The sequence below is a fragment of the Cygnus atratus genome, chromosome 5, assembly GCF_013377495.2.
Source record: "Cygnus atratus isolate AKBS03 ecotype Queensland, Australia chromosome 5, CAtr_DNAZoo_HiC_assembly, whole genome shotgun sequence".
NCBI lineage: Eukaryota > Metazoa > Chordata > Aves > Anseriformes > Anatidae > Cygnus > Cygnus atratus.
Genome location: NC_066366.1, coordinates 16,559,027 through 16,580,785, shown reverse-complemented (window position 1 = coordinate 16,580,785; position 21,759 = coordinate 16,559,027). Strand labels below are relative to the sequence as shown.

Sequence of the window (21,759 nt, the reverse complement as noted above, 5' to 3'; positions counted from 1 at the left end):
CTTATAAAACATCATTATTAGGGAATGATATAGTTACGTCTTCTTCTGACAATATCTTCAGAATACTGCAGAAATTCTCTTTTTGCAGAAATCTAGCATTTTAAAGAAGGAATCAAAGATCATAACCAGTAGATGGCAACTAGATTTCAACAGTAAGTAGATTTTTGCATTAATATGTAATTGAAAAACACCACACTTTTCATCTAAGTTCTCGCTACAGTCACAGGATGTGTAGTTAGTCACCACAAGGTATTTACCACTGACAAATAAGTGTCTAATAATGAAAAAATTTATCAATAAAACTGTAATCAGCAACCTGCAGTAACTTAGAGATAACAGCAGTTTCACAACTAAGGCCACCCTCCCCCTGAGGTTTAAAGGTCGCACACTGCCGGTACACCTCCACCTCCCCTAGGGAAGGGCAAATGTGCCCAACTGTCAAAAGACACTTTTCGTAACGAAACCTGCTGGTCCGTCAGCATGATGCTACTGCTTTTTTTCGTGAGTTGTAAGAGTCAGGGAGCACCACTTGGGAAGGGAGTTCAGAGGATGAAGTGAATGACACAAAACTCAAAAAAGGAAAGAACTATATCTGGTTAATCCTTTAATGTAAGAATGTAGTGGCAAGGACTTTGTTCACTTAAATTTGCTCTAATGGATGCTGATGAGCCTCACAGCCCAATCACCAGGCAGGGGGAGGCTATCCAAACTGTGTGGCAATTCTCATTAGCAATTCTTCAGTTGTTAAGTGACTGACAGGGTCAGGAAAATTTGAGAGCAAAGCTTAGGGATTTTCTGCTGAGAAAACCTGAAGCCTCCCAGCAAGGTGAGGGTACGTTATACTGGTAGATATGTTGCTGGCAAGCTTCCTGTGGTACATCGTTCCCTACATGCCTCGGTCCTGTCAAATGGTAAATCTTCATCACTTGATGTCTTGATTCCTTCTTTGATAGCTGGTCTTGTCTGGTAGCAGCAGATGTTGAACATGCTGTCTTGTGCCTGGCACAGAAAGACAGGCTATAGTTGCCACGAGGATGTGGAGATACAATGCATTTGGTTGCTGACATAGCAGCAACAACTCTGTTGGCTGCACCAGGCTGTCATGGCACAGGTAACCACATTTTATTGCTTTAGAAAAACAGCTGTTGCCCAACCTGGGTTGGCTCTGGTCAGTAGGTACTTCACTTATAGCAAGATGCCTTACTGAAAAAGAGTTTTGTTGGAGCCCAGTGAAAGACTTAAGTGGGCACACAAATATCCACCAAGCCAAAACAGGATGGCTTATTTTTTTTGGTGCAAGGTCAGCATAAAACAATCACCAGTAACATGAGAGACCAACAGCTTATGTTGTGATGTAATCGGTAGTCTGATGTACGTAACTACAAAAAGTCAATGCTTTTTAATAGGTGGGAAAAAAAAGTTCTTCCTGACTTCTTTGTTTAGTAAAACACCTTTCCAGAAGTAGCTGATTAAGTTTGAACACTCATCCCCATCAAATATGGGAATGTCCTCTCCATCTCTGATGTTAGCTATCTCTTTTGCCACAGCTCTGGTACTCGGGACCCACCTCTAAGTTGATCTAACATTCTAAGTGGCTGATTAGGAAAAATATAATTATTTTCTTTTTACCCCCTGCAGTAGTTTTCTCTTAGGTTAATGAGTTAATTCGCCTCACAGAAGCTCAAACAAGTACCAGAGATGATGCAAGGGAAGTGGTGGGAATGCATGGCCCCTAGCAGAAAACAAGAGGGAAAACAAGACCTCTCCCTTCTGGCAGCGTAAGCTGGTCGATCGGTGTTCTTCCCTGGGAGAAGAGTCTCAATGCTCAGTCAGAAAGTTGGTCAATCATGGCTTAGACTGATGACACTGGGGGCTATTCCAGGAGATTTTGAAATGAGACACTAAGATACATAAATATGTGAGACTATTAATGAGCTGTTTGATTAAGCCTACCTTAGGCTGGATAATCATTGTTCAGAACAAAAATATTTTACAGTTGTAATAGTTTTAAACAAAATCACGTTGAAAGTGAAAGAATTGTAAGAGGTAAAAAAAAAAAACAGACAAGACCCAGAGCAATCTCAAATTCACAATGCATGCTATAAAATTATGAGTTTCCTACTCATTATAATGACAAAATATGATTTGAAAATACATATGCTACAGGCTTAATTTCACAGAAATCCTATTAACATAGCATAAATGAAACAACAGTTCAAACAATCCTTTAAAATTCATACCTAACTTTTTAATTAAGGGGGGTCCCCACATTTTTCCCAAGAATAAGGACTACTTTATCTTTCAGAAATGAAGATCTAGAAAAAGTTAAATGACGTAGCGGTAGAGCAGGATCAGCAAACGCGTATTTGTTGAAATACAAAAAGCATACAAACAAAATGTCACATTAGTTCTCTGTAGCTTTTTTCACTCTTTTTTTGCATCTGAATTTTCATTCCTTCTACTGTAGCTTTTGATAGCACTCATGAATAGCAGTAATTGTCCAGGATCTCTGTTTTAACTCTGCTTTTCTTTGATGTGTTTTATAGTCGAAACTGACTGCTAACATCTGTCAATCAGCTGAGTATAACAGCACCCCCTTCTGGTTTCAACAGGGTGAGGTGTGGAATCTGGAACTCCCATGTAAGAAGATAGCTGTATAGGGAAAACAGGATAAAAAATAAAGATATTCTAAAACTAAGTATTTTAGACATAAGAAATAGGCAAAGGAAGATTATTGCCAGGTTAGTACAACCTATTCAATTTCAGGAGCTGAAGAGCAATTTTAGAACCCTTCTCATGGGCCATAGGGTAGCTCTGTGCAGGTGTGGTAGGCAGCACGTCTTCAGCCCTGAACACAGTGGCAGCTCTCCAAGTATCTCCTCAGACAAGGACTCATTTGACAGCAAGCCTCCTGTCCTCCTGCTTCCTTCTCTAACGTGGGCATAGTGGCTAATGCTCTGAGTACCCAGCTGGTCTAGGTAACCTCCTATGCTGCCTAAGCAGCCATTTTTCATCTCTTCTGATGCAAACATGCTGGGTGGAGAGAATTATCTGATGGGCCAACTCTGTGCAAGAAATTAGCCCATCCTGTTTAATTAGACCACTACTTTGGTCTAGGAACTCCTTTATGATCTCAGTACCAGTATCTTTAAATTTGCTTAGATATTAGGAAGAGGTATCCCAGACTCTGCAACATCATGCTACCACTGTGTTTTGCCATACCAAGCTGTATAAAGCCTAAACGTGAATTGTTTCAGAACTCCTTCTCTTTCAATTACATAAAGGACTGCCTGGTCACTTTATATATGTGCTTTTACTTCGAAACACTGGTTACAAACAGAAATCCACTGTGACACAGGTCACACAGGTGCCACTAATCAACACAATCAAATTATAATCAGCCATTTCTGCTGAAGACCAGAAAACCACACCAAATAAGTAACACCACTGAGACAGACTGAAACCAAACCTGATCCCACAAGATGAAGAACAAAAGTAGGTGTTCAGATGTCTCTGTATAGATTAGCTTACTAGGATGAGGGCTTTTTCTTTTACTGTTTTCAGTCAGGTAATGCTTGATATACTTTAGTTTTCAAAAGCAATTCACTCCATGCCACATGTATACGCAAGAAGAGGCACTGGGCATGCTTAATACGTATCCTTCCATTGCACTGCATGGTAAGGGAGCATTATTTCTGGCATAGATACAACTGCAGTGGTAATGGAGCATGGAAGGGGAGAGTACTGAAGTTTCTAGTCTGTTGCCTGACTGGGAAAGCAGACTGAACAGATGGTGTCAACTACAGTCTTTCCCTCCAAAAAGATCATCTGTACAGATAAATTCCCACCTGAATATTGTCATTTACAAGATCCCATTTTCTTCTGCTGGATGTTTTGAAGGATCTAGTCCATGCTGTTTCATTTGCACTGCGATGTCAAATAGGTAATCGTAACACTCACACCTAAAATTAAAAGGAAGAATATGTGAAACGTAAAGTTAGGCTCAAGTCTTACCACATTTTCTGAAAGTTATTAGTTTTCTTTCTTGAACTGTACACCACCAATGTGATGGTCTGTCTGGACAGCTCTTATAATTTATTTCCACCACTGCAATGTGGTGAATGAGCAAGGACACCCTGGTGCCCAGCATTTTTGCTATGTGAACTTGATTTGTTGCACTTGCATCAGCAAATGAAGAATGCAACACCCCCCAGAAAAAGGACTAGGGAAGACTGGGAACAATATTGGTAGATGTCGAGCAAAAGCAGAGATTGTCTTCAGGTTTCATATGGGAAGGGACTTGCCTGTGTAAAAGGCAAACATGGGGAACTCTGTCAGTCAGCACTGATTAGGAAGAAAAATCAGGGAAATCACGGATGAAACCATTACCAAACACGTTCAGTGAGGCCAGAAATTAATGAATGTTCTGAATGATTAACAATTAACAGAAATACACGTAATATTAGGGTCATTAAAATTTTGAGGTATAATGGCAAAATGTACCATATTCGTAAATTGTACTCACATTGTTTTGGCTTTTTCCCATGTTTCTCCCCATACATAAACTCCATGACGTCTGACCAATACAGCGCAAGAATCTGGGTATTTTTCCATTGCTTTTGCCATTCTTTCTTTGAGATCCTTCTCTTCTGGTGTATTCTCAATAATGGGAACCACTAGTGTATCATCATATCTAAGAGAAAAATAGATGTTTATATTTAAAAAATGCAATGTTTGGAAGCGTGATCTATCTTATGCTTTAGCTCTTCCATAAGAAAGAGATTCTCTTTGCATAAAGATGTTGAATTCTCAACACTACAGAGTTTTAAGCTCTTCTCTTGTTAGTCGCACTGTAACATATGAACTCTAGAGATATCTCGCACTCCCAAACTTATGCCATGCTGGCAATATCTGAACCGCACTTGAGGCAGAAAAAGAAAGTAACACTTTAATGTATTAGGTGTAGTTGTTTGTTCACATCATCACTTTGTTGGGTCCCTTTACAACTTTTTCAGACTCTCTTCATCCTGTATTGGCATCACCTACAAGCTTGATCTCAGATTAAATTATTCAAAAGAATCACATCATGAAGAAGGAAATTAAGCTGTTTGCTGGAGACCAGAAAAAAATTAATTTAGGTAGTCCAAAAAGCCCCTGGAAATAAGATTGTCCTTCTAAGGCATATAAATAGAAAGAATCAACACACAAAAAATAAATTCTTCTCTGTGATAGAGTGATTGGTGGGCTATATGTGATCTTAAGAGAGCCTGAGAACCCCAGTTCCAAAGACAAGATGATGCATGTTATTCAATGGAACTTGCCTAACAGTTTCTTGTGAAGGAGGACTGGGATATTTGGCATTGTTTGAACCTTAATTAACACTGGCAGAAACTTGTCTAAATAGTTTTTAATAAGTCCCCAGTTCACATGCAGATTTATCACTGAGATCTCATAGATATTTCATGAGTGGATGCTAGTACAATTCTTAAAAAACACAGAGGGGAAGCAATGGTAAAAATAATACAGCCTGTACTTCATATTATATATTCACAAAATTAAGAGGTCTCATCCCTTGCAGTTTTCTATGCTGATACTTTTCCCAAGGAAGTCTAAAAAATACTGAGTGAAGAAAACTTAAGTATTTATTCGTTTACTTTGACTCTCATATATTCTGATTACTTAAAATTAGATTTGGAGTGTTTGCTACTAGTAATGACATCAGCTAAAGGATTGGTTTCCTGCTTTCTAGTTGGACCTGAGTTTGGAAGCAGGTATAAACACCATAAACTGATTCCCAATCATAACCTTGTTAGTAAGATTTACAGAATGATAGAATGGCTGAGGTTGGAAGGGACCTCTGAAGATCATCTAGTCCAACCCCCTCACGAGCAGGATCACCTAGAGCACGTTGCACAGGATGGCATCCAGGTGGGTTTTAATATCTCCAGAGAAGTCTCCATAACTTCTCTGGGCAACCTGTTCTAGTGCTCTGTCACCCTCACAGTAAAGAAGTGCCCTCTCATATTCAGCCGGAATTGTTATCTATAAAACCCATAGAAGACTCTGAATGAGTTAAACTAAACAGATATCAAGTATTTTACTGAAAGATAAGGAACCCGCATTCAGATAAAACTTTATATAAAATACTTTGAGACAATCTGAGACTTTCAAAGCTATTTACTACAGATCTAGTTCTCCGTCTACAGAAGTCAAAGGTAAAGTTATTCTGGCATCTCTAGGATCATATTCAGGCCAACAAATACTTCTGATTATCCTATCTGTAACATTTTCCTGGATAGCTTCCAGAAAAGGTTTATGCAATTAGAAAAAATATATTCTCAATATCCCCTGTTGTTGTTGTTAGTTTTTTTTTAAGATCCTATCCTGCACTATAGAATTTCTTTTGAATTCAATGCGCAGTCTGGTGTGAAGTAAGACAACAGAACTGATCTAGGGTGGATGAACATGTACTTAGCAAACATGAACTTAGCAAATGTAATCTGGAGCTTTGCTTTCTTTATTTTTTCTGGTAAATTCGTAGGACGGCATAGGACAACTTGTAGATATGGACCATAATAAATACAGTGTTTCCTGACTAACATATAGGAATCTTTGAAAACTCACAATGCAAAACCAAAAAAAAAAAAAAAAGAAACTGTTTCTGGTTTTTGTTGTTGTTGTTTTTAAACCAGTGTTGTTAGACAATTCAGTATAAAGGATGTCTTTTACTAGGAAGTTTCGCCACATGAAAAATACAAATGCTAATGCTGTCAAGAAGGGGAAAGCTGGCAAGTCAACCAAAACTCTGAATAAAATATGCCTAGGCATAAAATCACAAGTCAAACATATTGCTTGCTCCCTTGCCAAAGGGCATTTGTTAGTTACAAAAATTAACATCAAAAAGTGGAAAGAATTTAGCATTTCAATTTTTCATCTAATTGTCACATATTATATAAATGTTGTTTGCTGGTCTCAATTCAACACTCTGTGGGTGGAGTCCTCAAAACAAGCCATCACACATAATTTGGAACAACTCAGCACTTACCTCAGAGCTCATCCTTGAAAAGTAATAACATTATCTTTAATGAGCTGTTTATTCTGAATTTTCTTTCAAAGTCTGTCAAGTAAAATCTGAAATCCTCTAGTCTCTTAACTTGCCCTAAACTAGCACAGGCAATGATATGTGAAGTCCACCCAAATGCAGTTTGTGCTTTATCAATCTAACCTAATGTTGGCTGGCTACAATTTCAGTTTAACATTGTATAGATGTGTTAACATCTCTGTTCTTGAGATATTTGTTGGGACATGGCTCTTTATTTGGTTTGTTTCTGTAGCTCAACAGACCACAGGAACTTTGACATTACAAGATTTTATCTCAGATCTCTTCCATAGGCTTAAGACCTTCGTAGGGGAAGCCAATGACTGATTTATTCCAGAGGTCTTGTTACTACTTATTCCTAATACTTTATATTATACACTTGAACACACATAACTCAAATTACTTGTCATCTATTTATTTTGCTGAAAACAAGCAATCAAATAGCATGCCTCTGTTCTTAAAGATATACCGGTAATAGCCTCCTGAAGTACACTTCTGTATTCCTTTTATCATCTCCTGATGGGTAATAGTGAACTCACTCCCTCGGTAAAGAAGGGTAGCCATAACAGCAGCCTTGGAGTGAGTATGGATCACTGCGCCTGCTCCTAAGGAGAGAAAAAGAAGAAAAATACATATTTTATAATTTTAAAATACATCTATTAAGAACATTTTATTCACATGCTTCATACTTTCCTTTGGCTAGGCATCATAGCAAGTGGTGATCTACTGTAGTAGAAGAAAAAATATACAGCAGCCTAAATAAAGGTAGGAAATAATTACTCATCTATAAAGGATAATTACAGATTGTCTTGTGGTACCCGTGTAAAATTTTAGTTAGTGACAAATTCTACGAGAAAAACTACTTGCACAAAAGCAAAGAGAAACATTCCTTGCATATTTCTTTAGGCACTGCAAAGACTAAAACACTCTAAGTTCATCAGAAATCTGTGATTCTAGAGAATTTCCAAACTTATTTGTGAAAGATTAAAGGCTTTATTTTTATGCAAGTAGTCTTCCTCAATAAGCCACTGATTTTCTGAAAAATTTATTGTTATCTTATTGTACCATGACAGAAGGATAGGCAATAATTATAATTTACTTTGCTAATACGGCTGCAATGTTGCCAAAAAATACAAGTTTTCCTCAGGTACAAATGCAAGTTTCTTGTGGGGGAAGATGAGCTGAGACACCCTAAACCCTTTGTATAGTATCAGATGTAATCTTACACAATAGCAAAAGCTGTCTATTACTGTCCATCTGCAGATGTTCCAGCACAGTCATGTCAGAGAAATGCACAGAACATTATTTGCAGCCTAAATCCCCCAATAGCTTTTCCCAAATGTATGATTACAAGCCATACTGCTACCTAAATGTACTAAGCAATTGTAACAACTGAGCTTTTTTTTTTTAACATCTCTGACACCAGAAAAGGAAACAGATGCCTAACTGGAAACTAGCAGTGTGATTACAGTCACTATGTGATTAAAGAAAAGTCTCATACTTTTCATCTATCAATAATTTAGAGCCTTTAACCATAGCCAAAATTTGTAAAAGGATATCTTACACCTTGCAAAATGTGTAAACACCCCATTCCCTCCTGCAACCACACTAAATTAACAGACTGCACTAAAAATCAGTGCTGAAAAGATGATGATCACAGGTATACCTACATAAGAAAGTGTAAATGAGACTCATGGGATGTTACCACAGATTACCTTCCGTTGTATGTGTTCCTGTACAAATTAATTTATTTTGTAGTTTCATGGTTTTTGTGTTTTTGTTTTTTTTTTCCTCACTGTGACTTTCATGTATAAAGAATCTGGTACTGAATTTTGATTTTGTGTGTGTATATATATAGTGTTTCAGTCATCACTGAACCAAAAAGATTTGCTACGTACCTCTCATAGTGTAGGCATTCATAAAAAGAGGTGTGCACTGGCTTTTCTTTAGTTTCTTGTGTGGTGGGGGACTACTGATGTCCTGCTCATTCATGTCACAAACAAACATATCTTCTGGCTGTAAGACAGAACATATTGTTACTTGTGATACTTGAACAGTTTTGTCTTCCTTCTAGGGAAATATATACATATATGAATACCACATATTTATTATAGCATGCAATTTTAACTTTGGAAAAAGTTAAAAGATTAAAAGATTAGAAATTTAAAAGTTATTCTAGCTGCTAACAGTAATTATCACCACTGTCTAAAGTGAGTGAATATTAGGTACTCCTTTATTCAGACTGCTGTAGAGCAGATATTTGTAAAACTAAAAATTTCTAGGAAAGGAGACATCTATCTAAATCTATCAAAATAACAATCATCTAACATCTAACTAAATAACAATCAATACACAAGGAAAAGTAGGAACTTATTCAAAAAAAAAGAAATGTAGATGTACTTTTCCTTTAAACCATTAAGAACCAACAAAGGAAATAAATTAAAACTAAATATATTTAACTTGTAAAACTATGTATTTTTAACCTTGCTTTTAGTAGCTTTACAGGAATGTTACCTTTGCATCAATCAGCTACTCATCACAGTAGAGAATTGTTCAGGGTAGAAATAAAACTGTTTTCTAATTTAAAAAAAATCAGCAGGAAATACAGTCACAAGAGATCACCTTGCTCATTATGCTCAGTCCACTGCTCCTGCCAGCGAGGAACAAAACATGACCATCTTGTCATATTTTTTGCTTATCTTGCTAATGTTCCTATCGGGCACTATGCAAGTTTCTATCAGTGAAGAGATTCCTTTCACTCATCATTGTATTTTCCCTCAGACCTGTAAAATAAATATCTGGGGGAGTTCCTGCTGTCACAAAATAGTTATCATTTACCATTTCCCCCTCCACTTATATTTTGGTATTTTGCTTTTTCAGGGAAGGAATAAAATAGCCAAGGTCACCTTTTCGAGGTGCAACCCCATCTTTTTTCTGAGAAGACCAAGAGAAAGATTAGCAATCACTCAAATGACAGGAGATAGAAAGGAGGTGTTAATGCTTAGTTAGATAGGTGTTATTGAAACTGTAGACAGATATCTATACAGCCATTTAATCTTGAAAAACAAAACAGCTGGTCTAGAGTAACTGTCAGTCTTCTGAGTTAATTTAGTCCTGATGATCTCTCCGTTTTAACCCACACTGGCCACTGAAACAAACATTGGCTTGCTAGGTTATTCGAGTACTTAAATAAGGAGAGAACTCCACAGTTATTACAAGAACGCAATGAATAGTATAGTAAGTGTCTAACTTTACATAAGGAAAAATGAAACATTAAACAAAGGTACTTCCACCCATCTCAAAATGAGGTCTGAGGTAAAAATAATGTTCAACATACCTGTATTCTTTCCTTCTGGACTCCTGAAGGAGCGATGTAGATTTCATTCCTACGGAAAGTTACAGAAAGGAAAAACTATAAAAAACACATCTATTTAACTGCATGGGCATCATAACTGTAGATACATTGAAAAGGAAATAGCAAATCTAGTCTGTGAAAATTTAACAACTTTCTTGCTCCTTGAATATAGTCAGAGGTAGATTTTTTTTTTTTAAAGGTAAGTGGATCATACAAGGGCATATCAATTCTCTAGCATACATGAGTACCAGACAGTGTTTTCAACTTGTTAAGAAATCTGAAACACATGCAGGAAATGCAACTTTGTTTTCCCTGTAAAGGAAAACACACAACTTTCATCTACATTAAGTCAGAACTCTACACCTCAGAATTCAGAACAAAAAATTGTACAAAAGAAACTGCAATCAGATACCGAGCTGTAGCAAAACTACTACTTAAAAATCAATAGACTACCTATAAACAGTATAAATTGTCTACTTTATTATACAATATAAATATTTTCATTTTTGTTGTAACTGTCTAGTTTATATAGTTTTAAAATGCATTTATATATTTATTTGCATTTGTTAAAAATCAAATTCAATGCAATCAAGTGACAAATTTAAGTAGAAATTCATCACTTCTTGCAAGTTTTACATGAATAAAATCTACAAAAATTGATTTAAATGATTTTAAGATGGCATCTGAAATATTTTCAATAACAGCAAAGAAAATCAGATTACTATCTCTTATACATGTAACCACTATTTGGTTTCAACAGCAATGTATTAAATTCAGGAGCGCAGAGACATCTAGTGAATAATTACTCAAGTTACAGTTATAGCTAAGAAGCATGAAATGTTTATTTATTTATTTATTTTCCACTTGTTTAGAAATTTGTCATGCAAGGAAAATCTGATGATGAAATACAGACTGTGAAATACAGGATACCTGACGGAATTCTAGATCCACTTTTAATAATGCTATACCATATCCAAACTGGCATCTTTTTTCTGAGTAGATTCTGTAAATTGCGCGGTGAGTAATGCTGATCAGGATTAGTTGGTAAGATTAGTTGCTAGAATTTCAGTTGAATTTCAGTTGCTCTTTAGCTATCTCCTATGGAGCAATTCTAGGCTAGTCCACTCTTTGCGTCATGGCCATTCGTTTTGAAACATACCTACTGCTGCTGTAGGCATGAGTACAGTTATAAAGATTACCACTCCTACCATAGTAAGATGATATACTGGTAGTAACTCAAATACGTATTTCAGTGTGGTCTGAGCAATAAAGTGATAGAACTGTCGAGGAACACAATGCTACGTTCCTTTATTCACTGTTGACAACGTTTGTCTTGTCACAATGAACATGAATTACAAAGAAATAGCAAAGAAAATAGCCTACATTTAGCTACTGATGAGAAAGTAGCATTAGAAAGATCTTTCTGTAAGTGAAGAACTTTGAAAACAAGAATTAACCCTCTCATCATTCCTCTGATTATTTATTGCCATTGGTTTGTTTGCAAAATCTGGCAGGGAAGTGAAATGACCTGCTCAAATCTAATATCACAATAATCACTAATATCACTAATAATCACTAATATCACAAATATTAGTGTTTAGGGTTGTGTTTATTTGAATTATACATATATAATATATTTAAATGCTAATAGCTGTTTTCTTTCTGACATACACTGCATGGAAGGGTATGTCAGAAAAATGAGGGATTGGTCACTTTCAAGTTACACTGTCACAACACCCCGTGACGCGATGGTGGCAGACACTGTGAAAGCTATTTTGCAGCGATCATTTCTCTTTTTTTCAGTGGCCACTGAGAGGAGCTCTGTCTCCATTAGAAGCTTGGAAAGTATGAACAGGGGCTGATGAGCAGGTAAAAAGCAGTGTTGCTCCTCGGATACACACCAAAAATTGTTTTGCTCTTCCCTGTTCTGCTTTAATTATATGCCAAGAATATCTCCTTAGAAATTATCTCAATTGAACAGTGATTTCCTTATTGAAGGAAATGTCTTGTCTGCGACATGTCTAAGGTGGGATTAATCTCATCTAACCAGAGGCATTTGATAGCCTGGTGTAACCTAATCTAGATTCCATAGTCAATGGAATGAAGAAGGGAGAACAGATTATTCTTTGAAGGTAATTCATCTACCTTAAAGATAGAAAAAGGACAGAATAAAGAAACTCTCTGAAGTTGCCTCTCCTTCTCCACTGAAAGAACCTCAGTAATTAATTCAGGCTAGACACCTCCTTTCTGTATGGTTAAATTTATGGTATTGTTCATTTCCCTTTCTACCTTCTTACATGCGCTTGACAGTCAAACATTTGTCATGTAACTGAACTGGCCTCACCAAACACTAAATACAGCTACCCTCTCTCTATACCCATCATAGAATGATTTGGGCTGGAAGGGACATTCAAAGATCATCTAGTTTCTTTTTCTTCGGTCTTTACTTACCCATGTTTCAAGCTGATTCCTCCACCAGTTCCTGTTACCCAGCCTAAATCATAAAACAGTCTGCAAAGTTCTGGGATAAGGTTTCTTGGATGCAACTTTTCCTGCAAATAAATTAAAAAAATAAATTAAAAGCTCTCATAAACATCACAAAACCAAGAATTTCAATTCTGAAACATAGTTTAAAGTGGTAGTGCTTTCATACTGCAGTATGACAGTCTAATTTACGCTTACAAGCTTCAATTACAAAATGAATGTGTTTTTGTACAATGTCCTTTTCGCTTTGCTGGGGCCATTCACGCCTTGAAACAAACAAAACTCTGAAATAAAATATGGCTGCTTATCCTTCACAGGAATAGTCTCATCTCAAATTTATCCAAGTGCAGTGGCCCACGAGTATTACCAACAAGATCACATCATAGACTATATGGAAAATAAATGTATATAACTTCATCCACTTTGAAAAGCTCTACTGTTTTTCCATTCTATCAATTTTCTGTATGCTTATTTTGCTAGCTTTGAAATTTCATAGTTTAACTATGAATTATAATATGATTTTATGCATACTTATTACAAATTTCAGTAGAATATAATTTTTAAGCTGTTAATATTATTTTACACAGCAGTCAAAAATACCATAGAAAAGATAGGCAAATTATTTGATGAACTTCACATTCCTGCATTTTTACAATGTGAGGTTACCTCACAAGCAGTTTAGCCAGAAGGCAGATTGCATTATTTTAATATTTCTTTCAGAAGGAAAAAGGTTATTTATTTTTTCCACATTCCGTTGTTTATTACATATATAAACATATACTACTTATATTACACATATAAATACACATTTGTATACAGATATACACATCTATCTATCTGTCTATTAACCAAAGGTACCTGTCATGGCAAAGATACATTTGTCATTGACCTAAACCAGAATGGCTTTACAGTACAACTCAAAACTATTTATTGGAAATTCTAAACATTTCTTTGCACTGAACATACAAAACTCAGAAAGCTGTACATAACAGGTACGTAACAGTCTTTGGTAATTAAGTATTGGAGAATTTAAGATCTTGAATGTTGGAAATATTTGTTTGAGAAAAATAACCAGTATATAAAGAGAAAATTGTGAGATACAGACTTTAATTCAGTGTGCTTGAATTTACACATTTGCATGTTGACTTGAATATTTCTTTTATCTTATCTTAGAGAATAAAAACCATCAAAGCCTCCCTGCTTTACCCGTGTAAAAACAAAAATTATATGTATTTTCACAAAGATCCTGATATAATTGAACCCTTCAAGTAATGGATAAAACAGCAGAGAAACAGAGAAGTACTTTCACATAAATGTATCTTCCTGGAATGGGGTAAGACTTGTAAGTACAACACCCCAGTAATAGAGCTGGTTTTGTTTCTCATATGAATGTGTGACACAAATCAGCAATTAACACATGTACTTCCTGCATTGCCACTGTTTTCATCAGAAAAATGATCAATTTTAGGAAGGCTATTTTGGGAAAAAAAGACCCATAGGTCATCAAATACTGACCCTGGATACTGCAGCCAACTCTTGCATAATCCATTGTATATATTAAAATATGTATGTAAAGTCTGATCAATACTTCAATTTAGCAGTGTAGCACCATATTCTTCAATGACACTTCTTTATGAAAATGTTATACTTAAAGAATTGGCATTCACTTCAAATGCTAATCCTGCCTGTTCTGTTTCTGTTCTTTAGAGTCTCCTTCAATATATTTAAAAAATAAAAATAATGGGTCCCCATTCTGTTGCTCTAACTTGTTACAGACTGCCACAAACTGAGTCCCACGGCGTCTTGTTTTGACTTTCATTCAACACAACATCACTGACTAGTTCTAACCCATGAATATGCTGGAATTTTTCATTTCAAAGAAAAATTACATCTATCCCTTCTACTTTTGATGCAACAAACTCCTGTTAAACAGGTTTATATTGCCCTTATTTATTGAATGTACACAGCTGTGAAAAAATCTATTATAACATTCTTCCAACTGTTTCAGATTTTCCCTGTTTGGTGAATCCGGACATTTAGCACAAAAGTCACATTCATAGCAGAATATACGTGCTTTTTGCCACTTTAAATCATTAGAAATATTTTTTTAAGTTCAAATTCAGGAGTTACTTTCATCAAAAACATATAAAAATAAGTATCATCCAGAAATTTTGACTATTTTTCTGAAGAACTCCAGGATCAGAAATCAATCCTCAGAGTTTAATATTTTTCCAGGATAAGTGGATACCGATTATAACCACAAACTACCTGAACAGAAATATTGTTGTATTTCATGTTTAAAATTACTGATAATAAAGATGACACTCCTTTTCAAATCTAAAAAAGGTTATTTACTGTAACAAGCTTGGGAGTGAACTTGTGACAGCAGAAGGCAACCACAGGATCACTCTGTCAAATTTCAATGAAATGTACTTTTTAAACTGACTTTTAAGTTGAAGGATGGATGGCACTTGGTTTTCTCTTCCTTAGGTCTCCAACTCAGGATCTAGACCACTAGTTTTCTGACACAGTCAATGTGGGCAATTTAGCTTCTTTGCTGCTGTGCTGTTATCATCTTGACCTGAACTTTCTACATGATGTTAGGTATGAAGGAAAACTTCACAAATTTTCATGAGTTAAAAGAAGTGACTGATTTTTCAATCCATTATTTTTTTAATTTTTTTTTTTTTTGAAAACAAGTTTGCTGGTAAGTTTCAAAACAGAACCTGACTGGAAGTATTCACTTAAAATATAGACTATTTCCATCAGTAATTTTTTTTTCAGAAAACGATTATTGCATTCTGCAAAAAGACTGTGGTTGCTCAAGGAAAAATAGCTTTTTCCTATTTTATCCGAATTATTATTCTTAGTACTATTAAAACTAAAAAAGTGATATCACGTAAATCTAACATAATGGAAATCAAGGTGGCCCCAGGCTACCTGTGGAAAAAACGCATTGTAAAACTCAATTGAAGTGTGGTTATTTCAGGATATTACAGTAAATAAGCAGTACCTTATATATTTATATACAGATATATATATACAGACGCACACATATGTATGTATATCCCTCACAAACTGCTTAGAAAAAATATATAGTCCTGAGAAAGAAGCATAGATGGAGTCATATAGCTGGTATTTCACACTGACATGTAGCAAATCATTATTTCTTGGAACAGCTGAGTTTAATGCGGATCTGTGCTACACTACGTATAAAGTAAGAAAAGTAGCATTAGTAAGTTTGTAGATTTCTGCTTAAAATCTGTCTATAGCAACTTGTTAAATAACCAAAGTAGCAAAAATAACGTAATGATCCTTTAAAAAAGTTTTCCTACGACACCTTCAAAACTATACGGGGACTTTATAAATCAGAAGGGATTTTTTTCTTTTAAGTGAGAAGGAGAAATACTTGTAAGGGAGATTAGAAGGCAGTGTGGTGAGGATCCCTGCACTGCCTAGAAGCCTCTAGCTGCCAACGTTTACCGTGAATACAGGTCCCCGGCTGGAATTGGTGATTTATTTATTGCACGCCACTTTTACATTCTATTACAGCAATTAGAAGCTTTAAAGAGTTTTAAGAGGCCGGGTGTTTGGCAGCTGCCCCCCGGCCAGCCCCGCGCTCCCAACGCCCCAGCCCCGCCGCCCGTTAGCGCTGCCCCCAACGTCTGAGGCGAGGCGAGCCCGGCTCCGCCCCAAAGGCCGGGGCTGCGCGGGGCCGCCCGTTACCTGCGCGCCGTCGCGCCCGGGCCCGTAGCCGTTGGCGGCAGCCATAGCGCCCAGCCGGGGGACCTCGCACGGGGCCTCGCACGGGGCACCGGGACACGGAGCACGCCCCCGGGCCGGCGCTCGGCGCAGGCAGCGCACCGGGCAGCCCCGGCGGCGGGGCGGGGCGGGGCGGGGCGGGAGGCGAGGCAAGATGGCGGCCTCCTTGTGGCGGAGCCGCGGCGGGGCGCTGAGGCTGCTGCTGGCCGGGCGGCCGGCCCTGGGCGCCGCCGCCGCCCGCGGGGGCTGGAGGCTGCTGCACGGCTCCCGGCAGCGCCGCGGTGAGTGCTGGCTGCGGGCGGCCCGCCGGCCTCGGGGCCGGGCCGGTGGGGCCGGGCCGGGCCGAGTTGTTAGCGAGCGCGTTTCGGCAGGTTTCTGATAAGAGCTGCTCCTGTCTGTGACCAGATGCTCTGTATTTTTCAATGCGAGTTTAGGAGTCAAATTTAGGGTTTATACTGAAACGCTGTTCTTAATTCCAAAGGTGGATTCTTGGCCTCAGCGCCGGGTGAGGGCTGCCGTGCTCAGTTCCTGTGTTGGTTTGGTGTCGCATCCTGATGGATGCGCCTTTGTAATTTGCTGCTAGTTCTCCAATATGCATTGTCAACGTTACGTTTGGTAACTGTCTCAACAGACCTCAAGTTTATGCATTTTTAAAAATAACTTGTATCCTAATTCTCCTAGGAGTCCACATATGTTTTCCTTTGTAGGACATCTAGGATAGTAATATTCAAGCCTTTGGCATCTACACTTTTAAAAAACATTATATAATAAACTTTTAGGAAAACTTATACTTTTCATTCTTCGCTGTAAACGTTATGGAACTACACAGAACATGGAAAAAGGCAGACAGATAAAGGAAAGAAAGAAAATGTAAGTACAGGTCAGTTTCAAAGAGGTAACTCATCTATGCCTTGGAAAGAAAGCAAGAAAGCGTGCAGCAGAAGTCTGGTGAAATTACCGGGAGTGAGCGTGTAGGAGCAAATTTGGGAAGGTCAAGGCATAAAGATGATGCAGTTCTCATCTTGCAGAAGTATCAAAGAAATCGTCTGTAAGTACATTAGTACGAGAAATAAGAGTTAGTCAGTTACACAGTGAAATGTACCAAGAGCAAACCATGTATTGCCGCTGCTCTTTTGGTTAAGCCTTCACTGAAAAGCTAAGTCAATGCACAAAGCTGTTGGCAAAGGCTGGACTAGGTGAAGGAGACAGGCTGTTCAGGTAGGTTAGGTGTCATTGAAGCAGGTGAACATTGGGGATGTTATCCATAATGTTTTGGCTATTAGCTGGTAAGTGAGACAAGGGGAGTGAACCAAGATGCTTACGTATATGGCATGTCACTCATGCCCCTGCGTCACACCAGGGGTCTTTCTCACTGCAGTTTGGCTTGGGCAGTGCAGTAGTGTGGCACCTTTCTGGAAAACAGTGAGGGGTATCAAGGAGAACAGTTTCTCTTTAGTTGTTTTTCTGACATTTAATTCCTGGTCTTCATATACCTTTTGTCTAAATATATGCCTAAAGACTAGGTGGTGGTTTGGATTTGCCTGTAAGCAGTATCTGTTTATAAAAGCTTTATTTTTATTAAAAGAAATAGGATAGCTCTTTCTCTCTTAATTGGTAATTGCAACACTGTAGTCCAGCTAGGGGCAAGGGCTCTGTGATACCTTGTGACATCTCGCTTTTGTCCTGCTGGCAGGCCTTGCCAGTGCATTATGTTGCAGCGAGTAGAACAACGTTGCTTTAATCTATTTGTATTAAAGGGCACGATCTGCCTCCTGCCTGTGGAATATGAAGGATGTGCCACAGGATGACCTCCCTCCTATAGGGGAGGTCAAGGAGGGGAAAAAAAAAAAGGGGGGTGATGGGAGCAAAAATTGGATAACTTCTGCTGTTGGTTTAACCCTCTGTTATCTCTTAGGTCACACTGTGCATCTCCATAAGCTGAAAAATGTGAAATTCCAGCAGTGTCTATGCGTAGGCTTTCAGATGTCTTTAATTACATTAGCTGAACTACCAATGTTTAGATCTGCTTCAAAATAGTGGCAAATTGGTATAAATTACTTAGGTTTGGACAGATAGTTGACCCTCTAGTAACTTTGTGGAGCTGCACAGCAGACTTGGTGTAAGGCCAGAGCACTTATGTACTTTCTTCATTGAAAGAAAAATAGAATCAACCTTTATATTAGAGGTCTGTCAATCTTTTCTTGCATTAGTTTTTTAGTATTCCTTAATCTTATCATTTATGTCAGGTTGGAGTAAATCTTTTAAACCTGTTGTCACTAGGGAGTATTACTTAGGAAGTTGTGAAACAGCTCACCAGTGGGGCGTGTTAAATCATTTTGTTTGTTTTGACAAAGCTGGAACTGTTTCCATATCAAAGGAGGTCAAACAAGGCAATGAACCAAAGTAATGTTGGATATGTTTAAGTACAAAATTCACTGTCACCAAGATTCTCAGACTGTGGCTAATAGCCTATTACAGAGGTTTACTGGTCTGCTCTTTAGTTCATTAAATATACAGTGTAAAGATGCATTAAATCTTTATAAGGAGGAGAGGAGGAGGAGGCAGAAATCTCATGCCCACATTTGACATAATTCTTAAAATATATCTCCAAGAAAAATGCTCTTGGCTACGTAGAGGGTTATCTTTAAAATAGTAGCTACAATTTATGTGAAGGTTTTCTGTTGTAGTTTTTTAGATCTTCCTTCATTTTTTAAAGTCAGGTAAATGTTAAATGATAACACTTCAAATTGATAGCAGTAAAATTAGTGGATGGAGACTGGGAATTGAGAATTTTCACGTGCTCGGAGCTCTACGTTCTGTTAACTGAGTGAGCCCCATCTTTATGGGATTGTGTGAATTGCCAGAACTTTCTGTTTACATGCAATGGAAGAGCAACAATATTTACTTTAGAGCGCTTATAAGGACTGCTTTTATGGTACAGTGGAATTCTCTATGTGAATACGATGATTCCTTTTCATAGAGTCATAGAAAGGCTCGAGTTGGAAGGGACCTTAAAAATCATCCAACTCCAAGCCCCCTGCCATAGGCAGGGATGTCACCCACTAGGTCAGGCTGGCCAAGGCCCCAGATTACCCCAGACAGTAAGATGGATTTTAAAATGTATGCAACGTCCATGTAGGAAGATGCGGAAAAATTTCAAGAGCTAACACCTAGCAACTACAAGTAAACTCGTATTTTCCTTTTAAGTTTTGACCTGTGATGTGTCTATATAACTCTTTTGGTTTGAATGTATTTGTGATCAAAATATTTCCATATGCAAATTGTTTTGTAATCTAAACAGCTTGCTGAACTTTCAGGTGACCAGTCTAAAAGAAAACATCTCAACAGTCCAAAAGAAAACATCAACAGTTGTTTTGCAATACGTTTTAAGTCTTGAGTGACAATGCACAGAATTTTACAGCCAGATGTTTCTTTTCCAGCCTGGAATCCCATCACTCTGTGTCTATTTCATACCCAGAATACTAAATATAGAATTCTGTTATGAAGTAAAAGGTCAGCTACGTTCCAAGTAGTAGTATAGGCCCTGCAAGTTGCAGTACATCTTCAAAGAAAGTGGAGCATAGGATTAGTTTTCACAAACTTAGGTTTTGTTGTTACAGTTCCTAAATATTTTTGCAGAGCCATGACGGTAGAATTTTTGTTTGTTTGTCACTATTAAAGGCAGAGTCGTACACCTCACACATTCAGTTTGAATGCTGCTTCTCACTTGCATTTTCCGTTATTGCAATGAGGCACAACAGTTTCTCATTTTCAGAGGATGTATTTTAATGCATGCCTCAATTTTTGGATTCTTCCTTCTGCTTTGTCTCTGGTTTACTTTTCCAGTACTTCATATATGCTTGCTGCTGGATCTTGTCTTTTGATTCCTTCAAAGGACCACAAGGGACTGTATGGATTGTTGTAGCTGCTCATAACAGGAAAAGGAAAATGTTACGGTACCCCAGATTTGTTGCTCAGTTTTGGGTTTATGCCATGGTATGGAGCATATTGTGGGGAATTGGTCAAGTAACTAAAACGAAAAGTATGACACACTGTGTTTAAAAACATATATTTTTCTCATTAGAAATGTGGAATTCTTTCATTTTTTTCAGTGAAGGATGTCCAAGTTCTAGGTAGTCCTAGATTTTTGCGGGATATGACTTCAAAGTAATTTTTTTTGTTTGTTTTTTGTATTTGATCATCAAAGTTGACTTATCAAGTTAGACAAATGAAATGGAAAGCATTTATTTACATCATGTAAATTTTCCAGTAATGTATTTTCTACTTGCTGTTACCTATAAATGTATTTCAGTGAATGTACATAGCATAACGAAAAGTAAACTGATGCTTTAACTTGGAGTGTTACAAAAAAAAATCATAGATAAAACATGATGTGGTAAATGAGCACAGATAAGAATTCACAGAATAATATACATTGTTAATGTAGATCATTTTAATGTGTATTAGTCCAAGATGAGAGCTTGTAAAAGAAACTTAAAAAAAAAAATAAAAAAAAACTTCTTGGAGGAAGTTCAGATGAGGACTAGCAGTGTTACCCAGAACATTGTCTGGATGCATTTCTAAGGACTACGGTAATGAATAATGCAACCCTGACAAGGCGTTTCAGTATCACGGAAAGAATGGAACAATTTCTAGGGCTGAGTTGGAAAAGGAAAATTACCCAGGGAATAGACAGCTGAAAGAAATATGTGTATTTCTTCATGCAGTCTTCTGGAAACATGAACCATGTATACACTGGGCTCATTTCCACAGTTCAAGAGTTTTGGGGAGCGCGACCCTGATTGTTTTGATGTCCTGGGGACTTTGGGGAATAGATAGCTCACTCTCTGCTCTCTGCGCCTCTTAAAATGGCGAGGTCATTAATGGCTGCTGAGGTTATTAGATATTTCAATACAATATTTCAATTTTGCATTTTAAAAATGCATTGTGTCCAGCAATAATGGAAAAACTATGTAATGTCTTTAACTCTACCTAACCTCTGAAATATTTATGTTTTAATACCTTTTACAAGTTTAATAATTAATTCTTTCATAATCCT

At 37.4% G+C, this 21,759-nt stretch overlaps 2 protein-coding genes across 2 annotated transcripts in view; one reads left to right on the top strand and one right to left on the bottom strand.

The window, feature by feature from the left end:
* Window positions 1-591: 591 nt before the first annotated feature.
* APIP (APAF1 interacting protein) lies at window positions 592-16,823 on the bottom strand. The gene is made up of 8 exons (XM_035552137.1): window positions 16,665-16,823; window positions 12,906-13,006; window positions 10,437-10,485; window positions 8,998-9,115; window positions 7,569-7,704; window positions 4,526-4,693; window positions 3,849-3,962; window positions 592-2,652 (listed from the first exon to the last, which is right to left on the bottom strand). The coding sequence occupies exons 1-7, from the start codon at window positions 16,707-16,709 to the stop codon at window positions 3,863-3,865; spliced, it is 717 nt and encodes a 238-aa protein (XP_035408030.1). The 5' UTR covers window positions 16,710-16,823; the 3' UTR covers window positions 592-2,652; window positions 3,849-3,862.
* The window catches only part of PDHX (pyruvate dehydrogenase complex component X), a 42,745-nt gene continuing 37,807 nt past the window's right edge, over window positions 16,822-21,759 (top strand). The window contains 1 exon segment of the mRNA XM_035552138.2: window positions 16,822-16,981. Within this exon segment, the coding sequence (XP_035408031.1) occupies window positions 16,855-16,981 (127 nt within the window). The 5' untranslated portion in view covers window positions 16,822-16,854.